Source organism: Arachis stenosperma, chromosome 3 (assembly GCF_014773155.1).
Source record: "Arachis stenosperma cultivar V10309 chromosome 3, arast.V10309.gnm1.PFL2, whole genome shotgun sequence".
NCBI classification, from domain to species: Eukaryota; Viridiplantae; Streptophyta; class Magnoliopsida; order Fabales; family Fabaceae; genus Arachis; species Arachis stenosperma.
In genome coordinates this window covers 1580643-1604224 of record NC_080379.1, presented here as the reverse complement: position 1 = coordinate 1604224, position 23582 = coordinate 1580643, and the positions used below count along the sequence as shown (strand labels likewise).

The following is a 23582-nucleotide window of genomic DNA, read 5'->3' as shown; positions in this document are numbered from 1 at the left end:
ATTAATTAGTTCTTAAAGAAAAAAAAGTACTAATTTAGTCATCGGATAGCAAATGGTAGATATATAATGTCCATTTTCATCAACTAAAATTTAACATGTCCTGTTAATTATTTTGACGTGCGTCTCTATAAAAGATAGTCATATAGATAATAATTTTTGGAGCGAAATTTCACTTATTTTGATAAAATTTGTGATAAATAAAAAATAATTGATAAATGATATATGAAAACTTAAAAGATAATAAAAAATTTACTGTTCAAAACTACATCTTTTTATGCTTATGTGACAATAATAAAACATGCACTACTATAAATAATAAATTATATGAACAATTCTATTTAGTTTCGTATTATTCATTAAAAAAAGCATATACATATCTAATATCTGCTATTTTAAAGGATCTAATTAATACTTTTTTTTTTCAAAAATTAATTAATCCAAAGTTAACATCTCCGAAAATCTAATTCTCCCTTTACTCTTTAGTTATTCACCAATTTCAAAGATAAAAAATGAATATGTATAATGTATGAGTAGTATGATGTAGGTAGAATATAAAGAGGGGAATGGGCATGTAACCGTTTAAGAACAAAGGGTACACACTTGGTTGTTTGTTTTGCTCCCAAGTCCCAAAGGTTCCTTCCTTATAACCATAACCATAAAAAAAGGCACTGCCATTTTTTGCTCTCACCCACCACCTTTTTCCTTTTGCCTTTTCAGTCTTTTTCTTTTGTCAACATTTAAGCCTCTCCAAATTCCTCCTTCACTACCACTCACTCGCTCACTCACTCTCAAATTCAACCTCAAATAAATCATTTCATTAATTAAATAATTCAATAAATACTCATTTTCCCCCTTCCTTTTTTTTTTTCGTTTCATTGTTGTTGTTGTTGTTCTTCTTCTTAAGAAAATGTGGACCCTCTGAAGAGAGAGAAAGATGAACAGAAACAACAACTCATCGGGATTTGTTGTTGGCGGTGGCGGTGGCGGTGATGGTGAATGGGTGAGAGTGAAGGAGTGTGTGACGGAGTTCATGAAAGGTGTGGCGGAAATGACGGTGGAGCTCGGCAAAGGTTGCAGGGACATTGTGAAACAAAGCCTCGTCAACGAAGAATCTTACCTGGTCAAGAATTTCGGTAGGGATTCATACTTTGGGAAAAGAGTGGGTGGAACTTGTTCCAAGGTGTGTGGAAAATTGAGCTTCTTCAATGAGTATTTACCTGAAGATAAGGATCCACTTCATGCTTGGTCCGTTATTTTCTTTGTTTCCTTACTTGCCTTTGCAGGTGCGACTTGATTCTACTTCAATCACTCTAATTTTCTATTTATGTCTTTTATTATTATTATTGCTGTTGTTGTTGTTGTTAATATTATTATTATTTTTAGAGCCACCATATGGATAAATCTGATTTTGGGTTCATAGATTTATTTTATATAGTTTGGTTGTATTGATGGAACACTCAGTATTTAGCTGATACCACACTAGGCTTACTTACATTTTTTATATATATATAATTGAATCTTATATTTAAGTTCTTATTTTACTCCCTTGTATTATGGTATGTTTAGACTGAGGGGGTAAAAATGGAATGGAAGTTTTCATGGATCAGTGTTGCATATTAAATTCATTGATGATAATTTCTGCAGCATGTTTACCCCTAGTCATATATACCTTAAGGCTGCGTTTGGATATTATCTCTGATATTGAAATATAGAAGTATAGGAAATTTATACAGAAAATACATGAATTATTTATCTTATAAATGGAAATTATTGTGTCTCTATCTCTATCTCCACAACCAAATGAGCTTCTTTGTCCTTTGTTTCCATCTCAGAAACAATGTCCAATTCCAGCCTAAGGTTTGTAATGCATTCTTCAAGTAATAATAGAAACTCATAAAGTTCTATATGTGTTGGTGAAATCAGGATTGGAAAAGTTGTGCTTTGATGTTACATTCTGGCTATAGGTAGATGTCATGATTGGTTGATATGTTTGCAGCTATATATTTAAATTTAGAGCATGATCCATCATCCCCTTTGACAAAGGAAGTCAAGGAAGTATTTCTGCATCCTCCTAGTGCTGCTCGCATAGTGCTTCCAGATGGAAGATATTTGGCGTATAAGGAGCAAGGCATTCCTGCTAACAGAGCTCGATTTTCAATGATCGCTCCTCATACTTTTCTTTCCTCTCGGCTTGCAGGTTGTTTGAAGTGTTAAATTCTTGTTCTGTTGTTGTTTTTTATAATATTTTTTTTTGGTATCCTACTATAGACTGTTGACACCATCTTCAAATTCAAAATTAGGAATTCCCGGAGTTAAGGGTTCACTGCTTGAAGAGTTCGGCATTTGCTTGCTGACCTATGATCTCCCTGGGTTTGGGGAGAGTGATCCACATCCCAATCGAAATCTTGAAACTTCAGCGGCAGATATGTTATTTCTAGCAGACTCGCTCGGCCTTAAAAAGTTTTGGGTTGTTGGCTACTCAAGTGGAAGTATGCATGCTTGGGCTGCACTTAGATACATTCCTGATAGACTAGCAGGTATCAATAGTTCTTTTTCTTTTTGTTTCCATGCAACTTTGGATATACTCAACATGATAGAACTCGGAGCTTTTATAGCCGGTGTCTTGCTTATTCACTTTTCAAAACAATTATTATTGTTTATTTTATGTTATTGTCACATTTTAGGCTTATTAAGGTGTTCTGAATAACTAGTTTAAAGTTGAGATAAAGCTCAGAGTTATGGGTCTACATAGTTCTTGCATCTTTTTAAACATGGTATATTTTGTCATGCATTTTGGAATAAATCTAAGTAAATCTCAGGTGCGGCCATGTTTGCTCCCATGGTAAACCCATATGATCGTCTCATGACAAGGGAAGAGAGACGAAGAGCCTGGGACAAATGGACAAGAAAAAGAAAATTCATGTATTTTTTAGCTTGGAGGTGTCCTAGGTTTCTCGCTTTCTTCTATCGGCGAAGCTTCTTGTCAGGAAAGCATGGTCAGATTGATAAGTGGCTGTCATTGTCTCTGGGAAAGAGGGTAAGAAAAGCTTTGCTCACCCATTTCTGTCTTGTGGTCAACACAAATGTGTTTGGTATCCATATTAAGAGATCTACACTTCCATGTGATGTCCATGTTATGCTTGTCTTTCACTTGCATTCCGGTAACTTGGATTAAGCATATCCCCTTACGAAAGGTTCTTTGCAGGATAAAGCACTGATGGAAGATCCAATCTATGAGGAATTCTGGCAAAGGGATGTGGAAGAATCAATCAGGCAAGGAAATGCAAAACCCTTTTTGGAGGAAGCTGCTCTGCAGGTCTCAAACTGGGGTTTCAGCCTGTTGGACCTCAAGTTGCAGAAGAAAAAACGGAGCGGAAGTGCTGATTTGCTCATTTGGCTGAAGTCAATGTTCATTGAAGTTCAGGAGGAATACACGGGTTTTCTTGGCCCAATACATATATGGCAAGTGAGTGCATCAATGTTTAGAGTACTACACCCTCTATACAAGCTTCATTTACTAAAGCATTCACTCTTATTTGATAAAAATCTTCTGCAAGCATTCTTCTAAGGACTTTTTTTCCCAAAGCCTTATGAGCAATGGTGAAATACTGGGACGATATGATGTTGTTTATATTACAAATAAGCAATACATTTTTATCTCAAGAAGCTTTAAATGTTTTGAATGGTTTAAAATGTGATTTAGTCCGTTTTAATTTTTAAACAATTGAAAACCAATTAGGACAATTTCTGGCCAATAATTTGATACCAGTGGAGGCATACAATATCTGAAGTGGATCCAAGTATGGTGGACAATTTTGGAGTATAATCATCACTTTAGCATAATTATTCTTAACTTCGATTCATGCTTTTTGGGTTTTAATTTTCATAAGCATTCTTCTTGTCAATAATGTGTTAGTGGGTCATAAATGCCCAAACCATTTTAGGCAAACTATCCTCATTTATTGTTATCAAAGCAGATCACTATACGTAAGAATATCCCATTTTGCTTTTCCTTCCACATTTTTGTCATGTGCACACCTCTATCAGTTATCATCTTCACATTCATTAACAACTGCTCTTCTCTAAGTCACCGAGAGCATACTACTTTAATGTACACTAAATGGCATGTATTGGATGGAAATCGTTTAATGGTTGCATACATTGAAAACTTTGATGAAAGTTTTTTTTCTTTAATCAACAATTTATGCTAATGACACAAATATATACTATTGTGTTTCATTTCAACTGTTGCCTTGCTGTACCCATTGTTTCTGCAAAATGTTGAGTTTTGCTAGATAGATAATATGTCACATTATATTTTTTGGTAGCTGTTCCTTCAAATATATGGGGAAAAAAGAAGAAAGAAGAAGAAAAAGGACACTATATTTGCTTAGAGGTTATTTTTGTTTGGATGAAGATATTAGAACTTAGAGGTTGTTTGTTTGAGTAATGTAAAACACTACTTTCTTCATTTACATCTTAGTACATCCTTTAATGAATGTATCCGGATGAACCCAGGTGAAGTACGACTTCGTTTGATTCACGTAATGTCTAAATTGGTTTGAGATGATGTTTGTTTCAAATGAAAGTATACAACTCATCCTTGTGCATTGTTTGCAGGGAATGGATGATAAAGTGGTTCCTCCATCAATGACCGATTTCGTGCACCGAATACTACCTGGAGCTGCAGTGCATAAGCTACCATATGAAGGACATTTCACATATATCTACTTTTGTGATGAATGTCATAGACAGATATTTACAACACTTTTTGGAACCCCACAAGGTCCCCTCACTATTTCCTCAGAACAAGATGAAAATGAAACTACCACCCTAGATGAAAAAAATGTTGAACAACAGCCAGAAGAAGTAGTAGCAAACCATGGTGAACTTTGATAATGCCACAAACTAGCTAGAACAAGTACACATAGGACATAATAGGATAAAAATGCTCTTTTTTTTTTTTCCTATTTTCCATTTTTTTTTTGTTTTCCCTGGCAGAACATCACAATTTTATCATTCTATGATGTACATACCATATAGTTTTTGCTTCATCTCTAATGGAGCATTTATAGGAAAGAAAATAAAAATCAACATTTGAAACTTGCTTTTGGTTCTACCGTTGTAGTACTCAGATATGGCACGAATATTGGAATTCACTCCAAATTTGTGTTGCTGAAAAACTGATATGATGCCCTTTTTCTCCTGGACGAAGAGATGATTGAAATTGTGCAGCGGATAGTTATTGTATAACACTATAACTATGTATGCTTTTCATATTTGGCTTATACAATGTATACTTGCTTACAACGTGATATTAACTTCTGTTGTAATTTTTGAACTCATGTGATTAAATCTCTGCGAAGCTTGTTTGTGATTGTAGGAAATGCTCTTGTTCATAAACAATGCCATTACACGTGGAAACTTTGTGAGCAGAAAATATGCCGTAGCCCGTAATACCTACAAAGGTTGTTGCGTGGTTGAGGTTGTAACTTCTAAGCTATATTTTGGGGAGAGTAATTTGACTAATTTCAATTCTACTGATATTAAATAGGGATTGGTTTTTGCATGCACGTTTAATTTATTGTCTATGATTAAGTGGGGCTGATTTAATGTCAAAAATGAACTTAAAATGGTACAAAAATATTGAAATTTAAGGTTGTTTTTTGGATTAAATATTTGAGTTCTACTACATATCCAGGTATTCTTATCAACTAAGTCTAACCAAATTGATTTAAATCCAACAAAAATCACTAACAAAATGTGGATGTGAATTACACTTTATTTTTCACGGATTTTCTCTTTCTCATTGTTTTTTTTTTTTTTTTTGTGAAGAAGAAGGAGGAGGAAGAGATGGTGACATTGATGATGATCATGATGATGGTAACGAAGATGAAAGAAGAGGAGGAAGAAGAAGAACAACGAAAATATAAATACGCTTATATAAATTTAACTAAGTTGGATTTGGTTAGAAAAAAACTTAATGTTTCTGTAAATATTTTTAGAATTGATTGAACTTGATTTTGATTGAACTGGAAATTACTTACAATATATATATTTGGATATTTGGATTGAAATTTAATTGGAACTAATTTTGATTTTTGTCGTTGTATCTCTTATTTATATCACAAGCTGTTTCAATTAATCGGACAATATTATTATTCAATTATATTGTTTATGTTTTCTTTTCTAAAGTTAGGAGTGAGAGTAGAACTCGAGTTTATATCATTTAAGTTATAGTTTATTGGCAATTACATTGTTTATGTTGTTGTAATAAAAATAAAATAGTTAATTTTTTTCATAAATCAATATTAAGTTCTTAAATTTAATCCTAAAAAAAAAGTTTAAATCTATGAGTGAAAATAATTGTAAAGAAAGAAAAAGAAAAAGAAAAAAAAACAGAGAAAAGGGACTTTAACTCCTGAAGAAGGGGTTTAAGGCATATAGACATGGGAGCTGTGAGACTGTGGAACCTAAAACCCACGTTACTTGGTTGGCGTTCGTTTACTGGGTCGCATCTGGAGTGTGCGTTTTTCACTCTCTTCCTCCTCCCTTCTCCCATTTCCTTACACCTCACACCCTCTCTCACTTATTTTATTTATAACCGTCTCACTCACTTGAATGTCGGCACCGCAGAGGCTTCTCTGCACTCTCTCTTCCAGAACCTTCCTCTTACTTCCATTTTCCCATCCCTACAGAACTCTCGCTTCTCCTCCTTCTCCTTTCTCACTCATCCCAATGCCTCGCAATCAGGTACTCACTTTACGATCTTTTTATTTCGTTTTAATTTTCATCTTACCTGCTTTCGCGCGAATCAGATTCTCGTTTGTTAACTCACCTCAGAGTAGTTAGTTATTTATAACTGATTAACTGTCGTTTTGATTTTCATCTTACCTGCTTTCGCGCGAATCGGTTCTCCGCAAATCGGTTCTCGTTTGTTAATTCACCTCAAAGTAGTTAGTTAGTTAGTTATAGCTGATTAACTGTCGTGTTTGAAACTCGAATTTCTAGAATACTGTTCCGATTCTCGATCGGAGCTAGCTTCGAGCTTCGAAACGCGCTAGATTTTGAAGTGATTGTTTGATTAATTGAGTGAGTGAGAGACTGTTCAATTTTTCTGCAGCGGAGGGGACAACAATGGAAGGAGAAACCGAAACGCGAAGGGGAATTATCGGCTGCGGCTGGGGGAGGCGCAACTACTTCTGGTTCAGCTGAAACAGTTACTAACGGCCTTGCCGGATTGCGTATTGCTGAAAGCAGGGCGGCGAAAACCAGTGTTGGAGCTGGTGGCCAAGATAGGAAGGTGATTTGGAAACCGAAATCTTATGGAACTGCGAGCGGAGTCGCAACTGCCGAAGCTGAAATGGCCGGTAAAGGTGCAGCTGATGCTGCTGCTGCTGCTGCTGCAGGGGCTGAAGCTGTTGTGGCTTCGCCCAAAACGAGTGGTAGTCCCAGTTTGAGCAAGTTGTTTAGCGGTAATTTGTTGGAGAAATTTACTGTGGACAACTCCACATACTCGCAGGCGCAAATCAGAGCTACTTTCTACCCAAAATTCGAGAATGAGAAGTCAGATCAAGAGGTTTGATCATGTGCTTTTTAAACAATTCAGTGTACGTTTAGTTCTGAAAATATTGCTTATATTATGGTTGTTCTATTTGCCTGTAGATAAGGATAAGAATGATTGAGATGGTATCTAAAGGTTTGGCTACGTTAGAGGTATGTTTGTTGTGCTTTAAATTTTTGTGTTAGTTGGGAAATTGTTGAATCGTGTGATTTTTATGATTTTATTGATTTTCATTGGTGGAGTTAATCTTGTTGTCCTGCATGTGCAGGTTTCTCTCAAACACTCTGGTTCTCTTTTTATGTATGCGGGTCATGAAGGTGGAGCTTATGCGAAAAATAGTTTTGGAAATATGTATGTTTGTGACAGATTATGTATATTTTGGAATTTTTTGTTTCCTTATTTACCTTATGCTCGTTTTTTTTCTTGAATAGTAGTCATGCAGCAACGTGGATAATGGTCATGCCTTAGGGCATGATAGTTTTTCATTCATAAATAAATAATTTGCTAGGAGTACATTCCCTTGGCCTCCATTTCTCCCTCTACTCATATCCCTTTGTTATGCTTTCTTTATGCGGTTAATATTTTTATTTATGGTTCATTGCTCTTTTCCATTGTTGCAGATATACTGCTGTTGGTGTATTTGTACTTGGGCGGATGTTTCGCGAGGCTTGGGGAGCTGCGGCTTCTAAAAAACAAGCTGAATTTAATGATTTTCTTGAGGTAATTTTGGAAATTAGTATAAAATTGAATAGCATCTGGGCTTTGTGGTAGTGGCAAACATGTTTGGAAATGCAATGATTATCAAGCATGGAATTAGAAAGAAAATGCAGTATCTCCCCCCCCTCCCCCCCTTTTCAGTTTTTGCATTTTTCTTAAGTTTATTCCATTAAAACATTTCCATGGATGCTTAATTTATTAGGTTAAGAATTGTTGTATTTTCTGTTCCAAACATTGGGCCACTTTGTGCAAATTAAGAGCTTTTTATCTGAAAAAATTCAGGCTGCATGTCCTTGTGTAATTTGTACTGTTTGAGCATAGATACCTTAGTTTGATATTGTTAATTGCTAACTATCTGCTGAACCCACTTTGCTCTTTCATTTTTGGGTAGTATGTATACTAATTTACAATTGTTTGCAGAATTAATTATGCAGTGATTTACTAATGATTTGCGTACAAATAATGTGATGGTCTTGAAACATGTGGATGACTTCATTTTCTGTTTTTCTTATTTTAAAAAAAATCAATATCTTCCCAGTTGTGTTTCTTTTTCATAATTCAATGCATTTTGTGATCTCTCTTGTTGTGCATGCACTTTTCAGTTCATGTGGTTGTTAATTATATTCACCATGTGTAGATAAGTTGATAATGATACCTATCTAGGATTGTAATGCTACTTTTATTTAATCTCTAGTTTAAGTCATGCTTAAAACTGTCATTATTATCTTCTTTTTCAGAGAAACCACATGTGCATATCAATGGAACTTGTAACTGCTGTTCTTGGTGATCATGGACAGCGTCCCCGAGAAGATTATGGTATGAACGATTATTTTTTGGTTCATTCAAGAAACTCAATGTTAACTAATGTTGTACACACAAGATCAAAGCTTCATGGTCATGGAAATCATTACAAATTTGTCATGTTAATTCTTTGTTTCAAATATATATATATAGAGAGAGCAAGGTTTGGTCTACATCTTCCTTAGATCTTTTATTAAGTTATTTTTGATCCACAACCTTGACTATTAAAACAATTGAAAGGTACACGGGTCACTGTTTTCCCCAGTATCTGGAGTTGAGAAAGCAATGAAGTTTTCCACAGAAGTGTATGAGTTAATTCTTACATGGAAACAACAAATGCATCCAACTCAAATGATTCCAAGATTTACTCCATGTGGAGTTTTGCATAACATTCTTTTGTATCTTAACTTCATTGATATTGTCTTTTTCTGAACAGCGGTAGTTACAGCAGTTACTGAATTGGGCAATGGAAAGCCAAGGTTCTATTCAACTCCTGAAATAATTGCTTTCTGCAGAAAATGGCGCCTACCTACAAATCATGTGTGGCTGTTTTCAACAAGGTGAACATTCAGGATCTTTTTTCTTTTACATTAAGAAAATAAATAGAGGATGTATATTGCTTAGCATATCATAAATGACTCAAATATTATATTTCTTTCGAATCCAGTTTCCGACTTTGGAGTTGCACTTTAATTCTGGATCATTTCTACTTAAATATGTTTAAATTGAACACCTTTTGTTTTTTGAATCCATAGTTTTATGTGTTTATATGGTATATTAGGTGTTTTCTTATTTTATTTAGGAAGTTGCAGAGGAATTTTGAATTTTAACCGAAAGAAACTGTTTGGTTCATTTACTGTCTGGGTTCATCTATCACGATTACCTTATTGTTATAAGGAATCGTGGTACACGAGTTCCCTACGATCCCTATCTCACCTCCTTTGATTGATTTTCTTATTTTGATGGATATACTTCAGTTTTTGGGTAAATTACATTGACATCCCTTAACGGGTACTTAGTGTAATATTTATAAGGATGGTCAATGTTATTTTAATAAATACAAGGGTTCGAGCTATTTTATTCAACACATACATGTTGACTTGGACCTTAATATTATCTGTTTTGAGGTTTTTTGTGGACAAGCCAATTGAATTTCACTTTCATTTCTTTATGTAAACATAGGAAATCAGCATCATCCTTCTTTGCTGCCTATGATGCTTTATGTGAGGAGGGTACTGCAACACCGGTATGCAAGGCTCTTGATGAAATTGCAGATATATCTGTACCAGGTTAAGATTAGCACAATTCATTTTACTTGATCTTCGTGCCCTATGCTTGACAGTGTCATACACAAAAGTGTTCTATATTTTTATCTTTCCTTGTTTTTTCATACATGAAAATGTTCTATCTGAAGTCAAAGTATTTGGTTAAAAGCCACTTTCAAATGATGATTTAAAAGAATATGTTTTGCACAATGGAGAAATATATAACATCTCCGAACGGAATAATATTACATGGACACTTGATGCCGTATTCAACTTTGCTTACTTCTTACCATGATCATCATCTCCCACTTCTGCATCCACCATAGAGGACCAAGATATTTTTGAAGTAAACTTTTGGTGATGTAGCAAGGAATATATTCGACGCTGAATTGAATTTCTATCTATCTATGAACTTTGAACTTTTTAATGTTTCAAATGGATCAAGTATATAGTTTATAGTTTTGTTCTATGTTATTTCCTTTTCATTCCACCTGAGATATGTTTATTTTGACATTTTGTTTTCATCTTCTTCTGCTGCTGCTGTTGTTGTTGTTGTTGTTGTTGTTGTTGTTGTTGTTGTTGTTGTTGTTGTCGTCATCGTTGTCCAAATTCTCTTTGCATGAGTTTTTTGTAAAATTCATTGTTATATCTATTTTCATAAATGTAGGTTCAAAAGACCATATAAAGGCCCAAGGTGAAATTCTGGAGGGTCTCGTAGCTCGTCTTGTGAGTCATGATAGTCCAAATCATATGAGGAAAATTTTGAAAGAATACCCTTTTCCACCTGCTGATGGAGGTATGATCAGTGGTTCTCTCTATATATTGTGTGCTAGCTGCTGTACCGCATCTTATGCCTTGTTATTTTATTGTTACTATGCTCGTTAGTTGAGGAAAGAGAATTAGATATGCCAGGGCTTAGGATCATTGAATAATCCCTTTTATGCATAGTACCAATGTTTGATCAAGAGTACCTGAAAATTGGATTTGGGTTATGCAAATGGAACCCTTTTTTTTCTGTGATAATGACTTAAACCCGTTTCTTGCTAAAAGCATACCTTTTTGCTCCTCCTAATTGTTAGTTGAAGTTCAAAGAAAGTTGAAATAGCATATAATTTTTTCCATTCTCCTTCAGATGCCCTTGATTTGGGACCAAGTCTAAGGGAAATTTGTGCTGCAAATAGGTCTGATGAAAAACAGGTACAGCATAAATACATCTTGATTTGAATTCATTCTATTGCAATTCTTAAGGTGGATTTGGATCTGGGTCATCAGTTTATGATACCATCTTGTCAAGCTAGGAGTGTCAAAAAACTAGGCAACAGTGGGATGGAACCCTATTTGAGACCCAATGTAGGATATGTGGTTCCACATTCACCCTGTTCTTGCTATTTGTTTAGTGACAAGTTCATTCATGAAAGGATCCAAATCCAGATGGATTTTTAAGTAGATGAATTGACTATTGTGTTTTGTTATTCTTCTACAGCAAATAAAAGCTCTTCTTGAGGGTGTTGGTAGTTCTTTTTGTCCCGACTACTCGGATTGGTTTGGGATCGGTGCTACTGATTCTCATTCAAGAAATGCAGACCGATCTGTTCTTTCAAAGTTTTTGCAAACCAATCCTGCAGACTATTCAACTAAAAAGTTGCAGGTCAGTACATCCTTAAATCATATAGTTACACATGGAAATTTGTTAATTATGCCAAACTGTACTAAATCGTTCAGTTCATAGTTATATCTTTCTTTTTAAATTTGAGTCAGGAAGTTGTCCGGTTGATGAGAGAAAAACGCTTCCCCGCTGCATTCAAATGTTATCATAACTTCCACAAAGTTGATGACATATCAAGTGACAATCTTTTCTACAAAATGGTCATTCATGTACACAGTGACTCAGCTTTCAGGAGATACCAGAAAGAAATGAGGTCCCATTTCAATCTGATTTATTGTTGAATGCTCAGCTTATTAATTTTCTAGAGAGCCTTCTATTATCTTGCAAAATAAATTTTACTTGATAACTTCTGAGCTGCAAATGTTTGGCACTTTCAGGCATAAACCTGGATTATGGCCACTATATCGAGGTAAATGCTTTTTTCCTTTTAATCTATCTATTCATTTATTCTGAGATTTACAAGCTAATGATTCTGACTCACTTGTGGTCAATTGTTAATTGTCTTATTCACATGTGGTGGTTCTTGCTAGTCTCACGTTTCAAAAGTTGTATTTGATATGTGTATAATTGTTTATAAACAAATATATGCTGCTTGTTATTATCATTTCGTCACAGCTCTCTAAGAACTTAACGTATGCCCAGGATTCTTTGTTGATATCAATTTATTCAAGGCAAACAAGGAGAGAACCACTGAAATTTCAAAGAATAATAGTACAAGTGAAAGTGGTAGTGATAGCTCTGAGAAAGAAGAATTAGCTGATGAAGATGCAAACTTAATGGTCAAATTGAAATTTCTTACGTATAAGGTATGGATTAGTGCTTGAACTTAATTCTTATTTGTATTATTTATGAGGAAGAATTCATTTTGTTATTGTAACTTTCTATCTTATTTTACCTCTCCTCCTTAGTTGCGAACATTTCTCATTCGAAATGGCTTGTCAATTCTGTTTAAAGAAGGTCCAGGTGCTTACAAGGCTTATTACCTAAGGTAAGTTTAACGGGGCTTGTATTTGACAGCTGAAAGTATATTATAGTTTGCTTTCATATATTTTGATGGAAAATTTAACGACACATAATTGTATTGCATAGTTTATTTTTAAATGCATGTTCCAAGTTAATGTACATTTTCACATCTGAGCATCTTTTTCACCATCAGTTAGGTTGAAAAACACGATTGCCATAGAAATGATCTTTATGGCCTAGGAAGTATATTAAGCATGAATTGTTGCTTCATAAGAAGGTTTCTTTAATAACTCTTCAAAATGGTACCACATGGCATGCACATAAGGACTTTAGCGGATAAACTTTGATTCTCGACTAGATTCATTTGTAGTATGTGTTACATCGTTAGAAGCGTTTGTGTTCTAAACAACTAACACCTGCAGCCACCCACATACCCAAGCAACTTAATGCGAGACAAATAAACCAAGAAAAAGTAAACCGCCATTAATTCCAAACCTGTGTTATACCCTATCCTTCGTCTATGTCCTCCTTCATGACATGTTTTATCAGCATGTTAGTTATTCAGTTCTGGTTCAGTAATTCCAAGGGCATAACCAATTATTTAGCATAATAAACTTGTTATTGAAGATGTAATATTAAAGGATTAGGAATATGTTGGTAATATGTTTATTCTTTTGTCTACGTAGTTTGTAATTTGAACAAATTTTATATTCTTTATCTTATATTCATTTGCTTTGACATCACAGACAAATGAAAATATGGGGAACTTCCCCAGGAAAGCAGAGAGAACTTAGCAAGATGCTTGATGAATGGTACACCTGCAATTCTAGTCATTTTTCTCTTCTCCTATCTGTTTGTCTATTCTTTGTTTTCCTATTTTGGTTGGTGTAATCGATTAAGATATATTCTCGCATACAGGGCTGTCTTTATAAGAAGGAAGTATGGAAATAAGCAACTATCATCATCAACTTATCTTAGTGAAGCTGAACCTTTCCTTGAACAATTCGGAAGACGAAGTCCTCTGAACCAGGCTCTAATAGGCTCTGTGGGTAATTTAGTTAGGACTGAAGATTTCTTGGCCATTGTTGAGGAAGGCCAGGATGAAGAAGGTGATCTTGCAGCAGAGCGGGAGTCAGTTTCACCTGGACCTAGTATCCCAGTTCAAGACACAGTCCCAAAAGCTGATGGGCTGATTGTATTTTTTCCTGGTAATTCTACTTATATGTGAAACCTTCAGCAACGTTAAAATATGTCAAGTTGATGAGTTGGCTGTTTTTCTACTGCATAGGAATCAGTTTCAGCTAGCATTATTGAGTGACTTCATGGTGTTTTACTGTAATCACAATGAGGATTTTGTTTTAGAATTTGTTAGATGCTAAGCTAGTTTAGGAGAGAGAGTTTGTGACAATCTTTTCTAATTGCTTGTGTGTGTAATTCAGGCATAATTGATTTTGTTGTAGGTGAACCCATGATGATGACATTTTTCTTAAGTGTAGTTATGCAGCTTGGTCTTTGTTATTACTTATCTATAAGAGGTTTTCCTTTTCTTCCAGGAATACCTGGTTGTGCTAAGTCTGCCCTTTGCAAAGAATTGCTAAAGGCTAAAGAAGGATTAGGAGATGAGCGGCCAATTCATAGTCTCATGGGTGATATGATAAAAGGTAATATTTCTCCTATAGGATCTAGAAATGGACAAACGTTGGTTTTTAAATTGTAAAAGTTCTTCCTAATATGATTCAGGATTATTCCCCTCACTTGGTTGTTCCTATTTATTGAAGTTGTAAACGATCACTGGGATCATGTGTTAGTCTTGATAGTTAGGTTAAGAAAGTACCTTAGTATGTGGAAAGTTCACATATTTGATCATGTGGATTTTCTCCATTGATTATATTTTCTTATGAGACCTAGGTTAAGGTCCTCTTCCCCTCATCAATCATGAAATTTTTGTATATGATCATGTTAAATTTTTACATGAGGGGTCCATTCTCTCTTAGCATTGCTTATAATACTTGAATATATATATTTACCAATCAATTCTTCTCAGATAACTAAATTTTGTGGCTTATCAACAGGAAAATATTGGCAGAAAGTGGCTGAAGAACGCAGAAGGAAACCAAAGTCTATAATGCTTGCTGACAAGAATGCCCCAAATGAAGAAGTTTGGAGATTGGTTGGTTAAGTTATTTCATTGTGGTCTCTTGAAATTATGTTTTCTCTTCCCCACACTTGGTTCCCTCTCGTATCTCTTTCCCTGTTGTTAATAGGATCTCGTTTAGTACTTTTGTGACTATTCTTCTGTCGATGGTATCATTTTCATATTTAATTGTTTAGTACTTGATCTTGCTTCCATTGGATGTTGTCAATTCATGCAGTGGAAGGGGAGCAAATTAAATTTGAGTTGTGGTTGACATTAAAAATGAAATAAGAAAGAACAATTCAATAATTGGAAACTCATTGCCCCCACTGAATTAAAATCTTTTGTCAGGTGGCCTTTTATTTTCCTTGTGAATGGCCAGGATAGTACCATGTTCCCACACTTCTCTTAGACTAGCAAACAGAAAAAGTAATATGATGGCCATGCATTCTTGTTCATGTTTTGATGAGTTGCCTTTGTGAGGCTTGAATTGATATTTATTTTTGTCATGAAATTAGCTTTAGGGAAATCACTTGCTTCTTTTTTTGGTTTAATTTAATTTAATCTACAATGTTTATCATCAATTATGCCTTTCTCTGCATCATATAACTGTTAAAACTCTATATGCATTAACAAAATCAAATATGCAGATAGAAGACATGTGTCGCAGAACCAGGGCATCTGCTGTTCCCATTGTGCCGGATTCCGAAGGTTGGGTTTGTGGTTAATCCTACTTTTTTCTTGACTATATCCGTTAGTGTCTGCTATATTATATAAGGGCAGCATCTTCTAGCCCAACATAAACCAATTAGGAAGCATTTACTCAATCTTTCTTTGTGTTATACTCGAGTCCAAAGCAACCAGAGTGAACTGAGTATTTATTTGGCTTTTAAACTGTGACTAAAGAATTGGTCCTCAAAAGAATGAGGCTAACAACAAATACTAGGTATGCATTGATCAGAAGCATATGCCACACTATGTCTTGGTGATAAAGAACTTGAAATTCTGAAATGAGTTTTAGTTTCTTTCTCGTCTGAATATATCTGTATCTTCGATTCTGCAGGAACTGATACAAATCCGTTTTCCCTTGATGCATTAGCTGTTTTCATGTTTCGTGTGCTTCAACGAGTCAATCATCCGGTATATATCTCCTTATTTTTCTGAAATATACAATCCTTCAATTTTCCAGAGGTTTTGTTACCTTCCATCTCTGATTCCCCCTGCCCCCCCCCCCCCCCCCCCCCCCTTCTTTTTCAAATTTTTGAAGGGAAATCTGGACAAGGCATCTCCAAATGCTGGCTATGTGCTTCTAATGTTTTATCACCTCTATGAGGGCAAGGTATGATGCTTCTTTTATTTGGACTCCATTTCTAGGTTTTATTAGTTTCTAAACTGATTTTGCCAATGTCAGAGCCGTAAAGAGTTTGAGAGTGAATTAATTGAGCGTTTTGGGTCGCTTGTCAAGATGCCACTGTTGAAGCCGGATAGGTACATTTATGTTAATACTTATGTTAGTACTTCATAACAATTATATATATATTTGTTCTAATAGCAATTTAACAGCCTGGTAGCATTCATTGTATTCCATCATTGTCTATACTTTTGTTTATTAAAACAACTGACAATTGATTCTCCTCAATTTAAATATTGTTTCCTAGTTCCAAATTGGAATACCTTGATTTATAAATTATAAGAGATAGGTCATGGTGGAAAATTGTTGACATTTAAAAACATTTAGAATAGATTATAATCATTAGTCCTCTTATCACTATTACTTATTTTGTTATGCTTTCATCTGTCCGTAGGACTCCCCTTCCTGAGGCTTTGCACTCTGTCCTGGAGGAAGGAATTGATCTATATAAGCTTCACACTAAAAGACATGGAAGGTCAGTCTTATAGAATTTTAGTTCGTATACTGTAGAAACTATTACACTATTTTCTGTGTCCAGATTTTGTTTCTTGAATCTTTTTAGAAAACTTGTAGTAAGTAGATGTCAGGATCATTTCAAATTAAATTGAATAGGTTGTAACAACAAATATGATTTACAGAAAAATATATTAGTTAAAAACTGTATCACCTATATTTCAAGGGAGCAAAATGTCGACAATGGCCAATAGTAGACATTGAAATTTCAGGAACTTTAGTACCTGAAAATCAATCCCTCTTTAAGATTGGAACCTTTTTGAAGTTGTTCACCCCCTCCCCCTTCTCTTTTTCCTTCTTTCCTTCCTCTTCTTTCTTTCTTGTAATTTGATCAACATTGCCATTTCTATGGTGGCCATATAGAACTGTAGTCGAAGTATATGTAATGTCCATTATCTTGATTGATGACAGGCTTGGTTGATCTGTCTACTAGCCTCTTGTTTACTTTTATTCCTTATCTTCAAGGTTTTTGCTATAAACTGAGAAGTTTACATAGTCTTGCATTGATCATTATTGTGACAGATTAGAATCTACCAAGGGGTCTTATGCACAGGAATGGACAAAATGGGAGAAACAACTACGAGACATCCTTTCTGGGAATGCTGACTATTTGAATTCAGTTCAGGCTAGTACATCTGGCATTGTTCTTCCTCTATTCACACCCCGCACATTTTTCTTCGCTGTTATCTCCTTTTCTCATTTAATATAACCAACTATTATCTCCTGGTTTAAGCTGTTATTGCTTTCGCTCACAACATCTGCAGGTTCCGTTTGAGTTTGCTGTCCAGCAAGTTCAGGAAGAATTACAGAAGGTTGCCAAGGGTGATTACATACCGCCAGTTACCGAGGAGAGGAAACTTGGAACCATCGTTTTTGCTGCCCTCAGTCTACCAGTTACAGAAATTCATGCCGTTCTTAACAATGTAAGGGAAACGTCTGCTCTTCTTGAATTGTGCTCTCTTCAATATATCAATTAACTCTATACTTTTATATACTTTTGGTAGCTACTAGAACTATTTTGTTGGGGAATAAAGTTCACTCCTACGTGTATTTCATCTAGAAAGAATGTTTGATTCTGTAATATCTATGTATGCAGTTAGCCAAGAAGGATCCCAAGATTGAAGCTTTCCTTAAAGACAAGAAATTAGAGAATCTTAATCGTGCTCATTTGACTCTTGCCCACAAGAGAAGTCACGGCATCAAAGCTGTAGCTGACTATGGCCTTTTCCTGCATAAGAAGGTACCAGTGGAGCTTACAGCACTACTCTACTCTGATAAGATGGCTGCATTTGAAGCATTTCCGGGGTCAGTTGAAGGTGAGAAGATAGATTCCAAGAATGAGTGGCCTCATGTTACCCTATGGACTGCTGAAGGCGTTTCTGCCAAAGAGGCCAACATGTTGCCACATTTGCTTGCAGATGGGAAAGCAAATAGGATTGTCTTCAATCCTCCCATCAATATATCCAGCACAATGGAGTTCTTTTGAGCATTCAGTTCCTCATCTACCCTTCCAAATTCCTAAATCCCCATGGCACTACATCAAGAGATGATGGAAAAAATTTTGTAGGAGCGAACATTTACTAGAGATATTTGTGTACATATAGGCTTATTACAAGGTGATTTCTGCAATTGAGTGGGGTATTCCCGTCTTAGCTTGTTTCACTTGGTTCTCTTTCATGTTAAGTTATCAATTTATATGTATTTTTTCCAATGGAATATGTGTCTTAGGGTTGGTGTTGCTGTCAAAAGGATTTTTTTCCCCTCTCCTCTCCTACGATGTGTCCAACAAAAACGTCAATAAAAAATTCATTCGATACATTCGATATAGATATGCAACCAAAGACAGCACATTGGTGTTTCGTATGCTTTTCAGTGTACCACTATCTCAATCAATTTAACACTATACATGAGAATGATAATTTGGTTGTCAAATAATTAACAGACATGCATACAACAACAAAGCTTGTTGATAAATAAATAAATTAAACAACTTTAACACTAGGCCTAGGCTTATATCATCAGCCTGGTCGAATATTATGAGCTGATTTGAGAAGAAATGTCTTCTCGGTGAGTGACGCAGGTATCATCATTTGAATCTTCCTTTGGTGTCATACTCTCAGCATATCCTTCGCAGTCTCTGGCAAATTGACAGTATCGACATTTCCAGCGCTCATCTTCAGGTGCATAGCTTGCCTCTCGTTGTCCATGCCAAAACTCAAGACAACTTTGAATCTGATTCTTTAACCATTCAGAATCATACTCAAATTTATCTTCCGCCAGCAATGACTTATCTTCTTGATACTCATATCTGACATGACGAAAACAAAACCATGTACTCCTTAGAAGAGAGAGAAAGCATTTTGAAGTCCTTGCCAAAGGGATCAATGAACAATATTGCCAGAGCCATAACTTTGCACTCACCTTAACAGAAGCTGATCATGAGCAGGGGCTAGCATCTTCAAGGTGTTTGTGTAATATCTCACCATATCATCAAGGGTCTGCATTTTCTCCAAGTAATCAAATTAGGAAAGAAACATATGTAGACCGTAGAAGCATGCTTCAATCATTAACCAACTGAAATCACTTCTGTAAAATATTGTGGTATTGTGAAAATGTTTGACAAAGGGTTGGGACTAATGCTTTCATGAAAAACTTGAGAGGTACTTTTCCGATATCAAAACAAACTTTAAGGCTATACTCAAGTAGAGCTTAGTAATTTAATTTGTTCATGATTGAAATACACACCAGATTCTTGTCACTTGCAGATACACAGAAATCGGAGCCAGCAATTGTCACTTGCAGATCTTCGGCAAGAATATGGTGAGGGTTTAAGCTAAAATAAGTGAAAAACTTTCCAGAAGGGAAATCATTGGCGATTGTATTGTCCCACAAGTACTTGTAACACATCAGTTGAAACCTACCAAATATAACATATAATGATTCAATCAAACGCATTAGGACACAATATCTCATTTGACAGAACAAAATGCATGGCAGAAGATCCAGCATACCTTCCGTTTCTTCGTTGCGCTTCAGAAGGAAGTGTATCTCGAACACGAGTTTTGGTGTCAATTAATATTGGATTATGATGTTCTTTTGTTAATGGCATCTGAATCTCATCAATCACTCCCACCATCCATACATTGCCTATATATGCTATTCTGACAACAGAAGTTAGAAGTCTCATCATCATCAAAACAAAAACACAACAGAATCCCACCAACAACACAAGACTTCTTTAAGTCGCTTCAGTAAATTTTATATTTCTATCAACTGCAAAGTGTTATTACTTATTATTACGACTATGCTACTTGTATACTAAAATCAGCCACCAGTATAAAATACATGTTGGAATACAACTACATATTGAAAATCAATTAAATCACACATGTATTTATACACAAAACATTAGTGGCTGATTTTAGTAGCTGATTTTGGTATTACAATAGCATCAAATTGAGTCTTACAATATCAACTTTAAGCAAGTATTCCATTTTTTAATAGAAGGGGAGCCTTGGAGAAATTGTTGAGTTATCCCGTGTGACCTTAAGGTCACGGTTCAAGCTGTGGAAATAGCCACTGATATAATCATCAGGTTAGGCTGGCTGCCCTTTATGCTTTAATACTAGAATCACACGCTCAACTCCTAACACATACATGGCTTGTGAAGTATCATTAGCTTACATTGGCAGTTCGCGAGTTAACCCTGTAAACAATAATTGATTCACACCATGAATAAAATTAAGAAACTTCAGGGCCCAACCATCTTCTTTCGTGGCGATCTTCACCGCCACCCGTTTCATAACCTTCACAGCAATACAATGAGTGTTCATAGATATTACAAAATGGTCCAAATGATCATAAAAGTTTACAACATGATATCAATCAAACAATAGTATGTACCTCTTCTTCAAGCTCCACATGTCTAGCAATACCAGCTCTCATTGCCTTGGTGGTCCTCCGGCCACCGCGGGTAAGAGAGAATTCCTTCTGTTTCTCGCACCATTCCTACCTCAACATTGAAATCACTTATGTCAAATTGCCATCAATAACAAACCAAACTACCAAAGCATTCATACACAAATAATATGAATGAATGCATTTATCAATTAACCAAACGAATATTGGTGTTTCCTTTTTCAGAAAGAAACTGAATTGAGCTGAAAGAAAAAGGGCTTTTTGCCAATTAGGTAGAAAATACTAACACCGTTTAATCTTTAGCAATTAGCACAATGAAATGAGCACAAATCTCAAACACCCCATTTGAAAAAAATATGAAAAGATTGAAAATTGATTACCGCGGCAGTGAGATCAGTGACGGACAAGCCTCGGCTCCTTCTATATCGGTGGAGAAATGAATCATGGAGCCTTGTTTTCTTGGGCAAGAGGTCTTCAATATCAGGGTGGTTAACATTGCCATTGCCATTGCCATTGCTAGTTTCAGTTGATAACCTTCGCTTGGCGAGAAGAGTGATTGATTTGATGGAAAGAGCGTTGGTGTGAAGAAGGGGAGAAGGAGGAGAAGGTGAAGAAGAAGATCGAATGGAAGCAGAAAGAGAAAGAGAGCGAGCAGAAGAGGAAGAAGCTAAAGCAAAAGCAGCTTCAATGAGAGCCATTTCTTCATCACTCACGATCTCAATTGGGATATTATTTGTACTTTTATGGTTGTTGTCGTTCACGACACTCAACTTCTCCTCCGAGGATGTCTCGGCCATGTTTGTGTCGTGAGAAAGTTGACCGTTCGAATCGGCGCGGTTTGAGGGCACACCTCGATTTGCAGTGCACCCCACTCACCCTTTCTTTTCTCTTTCTCTTTTCTTCATCAGAAATCAGAAATTGAATTCATTGCATATTGCTTGCCCCTTCGGTCTTTCTTACTCTTTGGTTCAACTTTCAACCTTTTAAGTTCTAAAAAACAATCTTCTTCCACAAACTAACCTTAACAAATTATATGGTTATATAGTAGTTGATTGATTTGTAGGCAAGTTAGTATATATGGTAAATATTTTTAGTTATATTTTTTTCTAAGTTAGGAGTGAGACTCGACTCTAAAACTTTTTAAATAATGATAAAAAATTTATGTTATTTGAATTATAGGTTTATAATTGTAAACTTGTTGCTAATATTTTTAGTTATATTACACACAAAATAAATCATTAATGCATTAGACTATAAAATTATCACATATTTATATTTTTTTTATAGTCAAATTTTAAAAATAATATAATCAAATTAACAAAAATTATATTTATACATTAAATTCAATTACTAATATGTTTATATAATTTATCTTATTTTTAATATATATTTTAATATATATATTGTACATAGTTCTTACAAAACACCAAATGACACTATTGTAATAATTTTTTAGAATTCATCATTAAATTCAAGGGGTAAACAATCTTAATTAATAATCAAAATTATAGATTACACGGACATCATTTGCTTACAATAAGATTTTTTTTATGTTGTTTATATTTTATTTACAACTTTAGTATATAGGGAAGAGACACAAAACGAAAGAAAGAATTTTCTAATTCTCTAATCATATTACATAAAATAATACTAAAATAATACATTGTTGACAGTTTTACATATAAATTTAGTCATATAATATTAAATCAATAAAAATAATTTTTTTTATATTAATTGTTTAAATAATTATTTAAAAAATAAATATAATAAATTATTATATAAAATATTTTATATTTTTAGTGTATTAAAATTAAATTTTATAAAATAACCCAATTACAAAATTATATAATACTCATATAAGAGACATATTCTTTGTCTCAGTTCATATTTTAATCTCCAATAATAATAATATTAAAGGGTCAGTATATTTTATAATTAAATTATTATTAATATTTTTAACAGTATAAAATTATATTTAATAATATAAGATTATATTTTTTTAATGATTAAATATTAATTAAATTTTAATGAAAATGTTAGTATGAGACTTTCTCTTTCAGCCCCTGCTGCCATATTGATAATCGAAATTTTCAGTAGGCGATTATATTTCCCTGGAAAACTGGTACATCACTCTGCTATTTCCATAACATTACACATCTCAAACATGACAAACAATTTCTAACTTATGCGAACACGTGTTCATTAGTTATATTTAACTCTGCATATATTTTGCCATATATATATATATATATATATATATATATATATATATATATATATTCCTGTGATAGTTCATATTTATAATTTCTTCCAGATATTTGATTTCTATTGCTTGATGGCTGATGCTGCCTAGAATAAGTACATAAATTAAATCGAATAGTCATTTCACTCTCCTATTTAATCAAATATTAAACTTTGAATTACATTTATGTATGTATATAGTAATAATTTATTATCAATTAATGACATTTTTTAATAAAAACTCAAATTAGATATTATACGAAAATTTTTGTAATAAAACTCAAACTAAATGGATTAATTCTTAGCAAAAAAATTTTTCAATCAAACAAGATATCTAACTAAATTTAATTAAGTATTATACGTATATTTTTTCTTCTTTGTATGCATAT

General features: G+C 34.4%; 3 protein-coding genes across 3 annotated transcripts; 2 read left to right on the top strand and 1 right to left on the bottom strand.

Annotated features, from left to right (window-relative positions):
- The first annotated feature begins 657 nt into the window (after positions 1 to 657).
- LOC130968672 (uncharacterized) lies at positions 658 to 5210 on the top strand. Its single transcript, XM_057894067.1, has 6 exons — positions 658 to 1283; positions 1997 to 2197; positions 2301 to 2537; positions 2820 to 3037; positions 3206 to 3466; positions 4621 to 5210. Exons 1-6 carry the CDS (start codon positions 935 to 937, stop codon positions 4894 to 4896), a joined length of 1542 nt encoding a protein of 513 aa, XP_057750050.1. The 5' UTR covers positions 658 to 934; the 3' UTR covers positions 4897 to 5210.
- A 1287-nt stretch (positions 5211 to 6497) lies between these two features.
- On the top strand, positions 6498 to 18855 carry LOC130967717 (tRNA ligase 1). The gene is made up of 27 exons (XM_057892707.1): positions 6498 to 6753; positions 7124 to 7579; positions 7666 to 7716; positions 7833 to 7915; positions 8185 to 8284; positions 9019 to 9097; positions 9519 to 9642; positions 10265 to 10371; positions 11015 to 11143; positions 11480 to 11544; positions 11831 to 11995; positions 12106 to 12266; positions 12391 to 12422; positions 12656 to 12819; positions 12922 to 13001; positions 13723 to 13788; positions 13895 to 14184; positions 14530 to 14637; positions 15049 to 15146; positions 15761 to 15821; positions 16174 to 16250; positions 16378 to 16449; positions 16522 to 16598; positions 16916 to 16996; positions 17557 to 17659; positions 17799 to 17957; positions 18131 to 18855. The coding sequence occupies exons 1-27, from the start codon at positions 6622 to 6624 to the stop codon at positions 18518 to 18520; spliced, it is 3510 nt and encodes a 1169-aa protein (XP_057748690.1). The 5' UTR covers positions 6498 to 6621; the 3' UTR covers positions 18521 to 18855.
- On the bottom strand, positions 18829 to 21955 carry LOC130967718 (exonuclease V, chloroplastic-like). Its single transcript, XM_057892708.1, has 7 exons — positions 21333 to 21955; positions 20938 to 21042; positions 20719 to 20840; positions 20046 to 20195; positions 19780 to 19951; positions 19456 to 19532; positions 18829 to 19342 (listed from the first exon to the last, which is right to left on the bottom strand). Exons 1-7 carry the CDS (start codon positions 21747 to 21749, stop codon positions 19069 to 19071), a joined length of 1317 nt encoding a protein of 438 aa, XP_057748691.1. The 5' UTR covers positions 21750 to 21955; the 3' UTR covers positions 18829 to 19068.
- Positions 21956 to 23582: the final 1627 nt, after the last annotated feature.

What these genes read in the sequence shown, in the direction of transcription:
- LOC130968672 (XM_057894067.1), top strand. Translation starts at nt 935, where the DNA reads ATGAACAGAAACAACAACTCATCGGGATTTGTTGTTGGCGGTGGCGGT. An exon ending in TTCCTTACTTGCCTTTGCAG is followed by an intron (nt 1,284 to 1,996) that starts GTGCGACTTGAT and finishes ATATGTTTGCAG; the next exon opens with CTATATATTTAAATTTAGAG. An exon ending in TCTTTCCTCTCGGCTTGCAG is followed by an intron (nt 2,198 to 2,300) that starts GTTGTTTGAAGT and finishes ATTCAAAATTAG; the next exon opens with GAATTCCCGGAGTTAAGGGT.
- LOC130967717 (XM_057892707.1), top strand. Translation starts at nt 6,622, where the DNA reads ATGTCGGCACCGCAGAGGCTTCTCTGCACTCTCTCTTCCAGAACCTTC. An exon ending in AAAAATAGTTTTGGAAATAT is followed by an intron (nt 7,916 to 8,184) that starts GTATGTTTGTGA and finishes CCATTGTTGCAG; the next exon opens with ATATACTGCTGTTGGTGTAT. An exon ending in CACACTAAAAGACATGGAAG is followed by an intron (nt 16,997 to 17,556) that starts GTCAGTCTTATA and finishes TTATTGTGACAG; the next exon opens with ATTAGAATCTACCAAGGGGT.
- LOC130967718 (XM_057892708.1), bottom strand. Translation starts at nt 21,749, where the DNA reads ATGGCCGAGACATCCTCGGAGGAGAAGTTGAGTGTCGTGAACGACAAC. An exon ending in TCACTGATCTCACTGCCGCG is followed by an intron (nt 21,043 to 21,332) that starts GTAATCAATTTT and finishes ATGTTGAGGTAG; the next exon opens with GAATGGTGCGAGAAACAGAA. An exon ending in TTAACTCGCGAACTGCCAAT is followed by an intron (nt 20,196 to 20,718) that starts GTAAGCTAATGA and finishes TTCTGTTGTCAG; the next exon opens with AATAGCATATATAGGCAATG.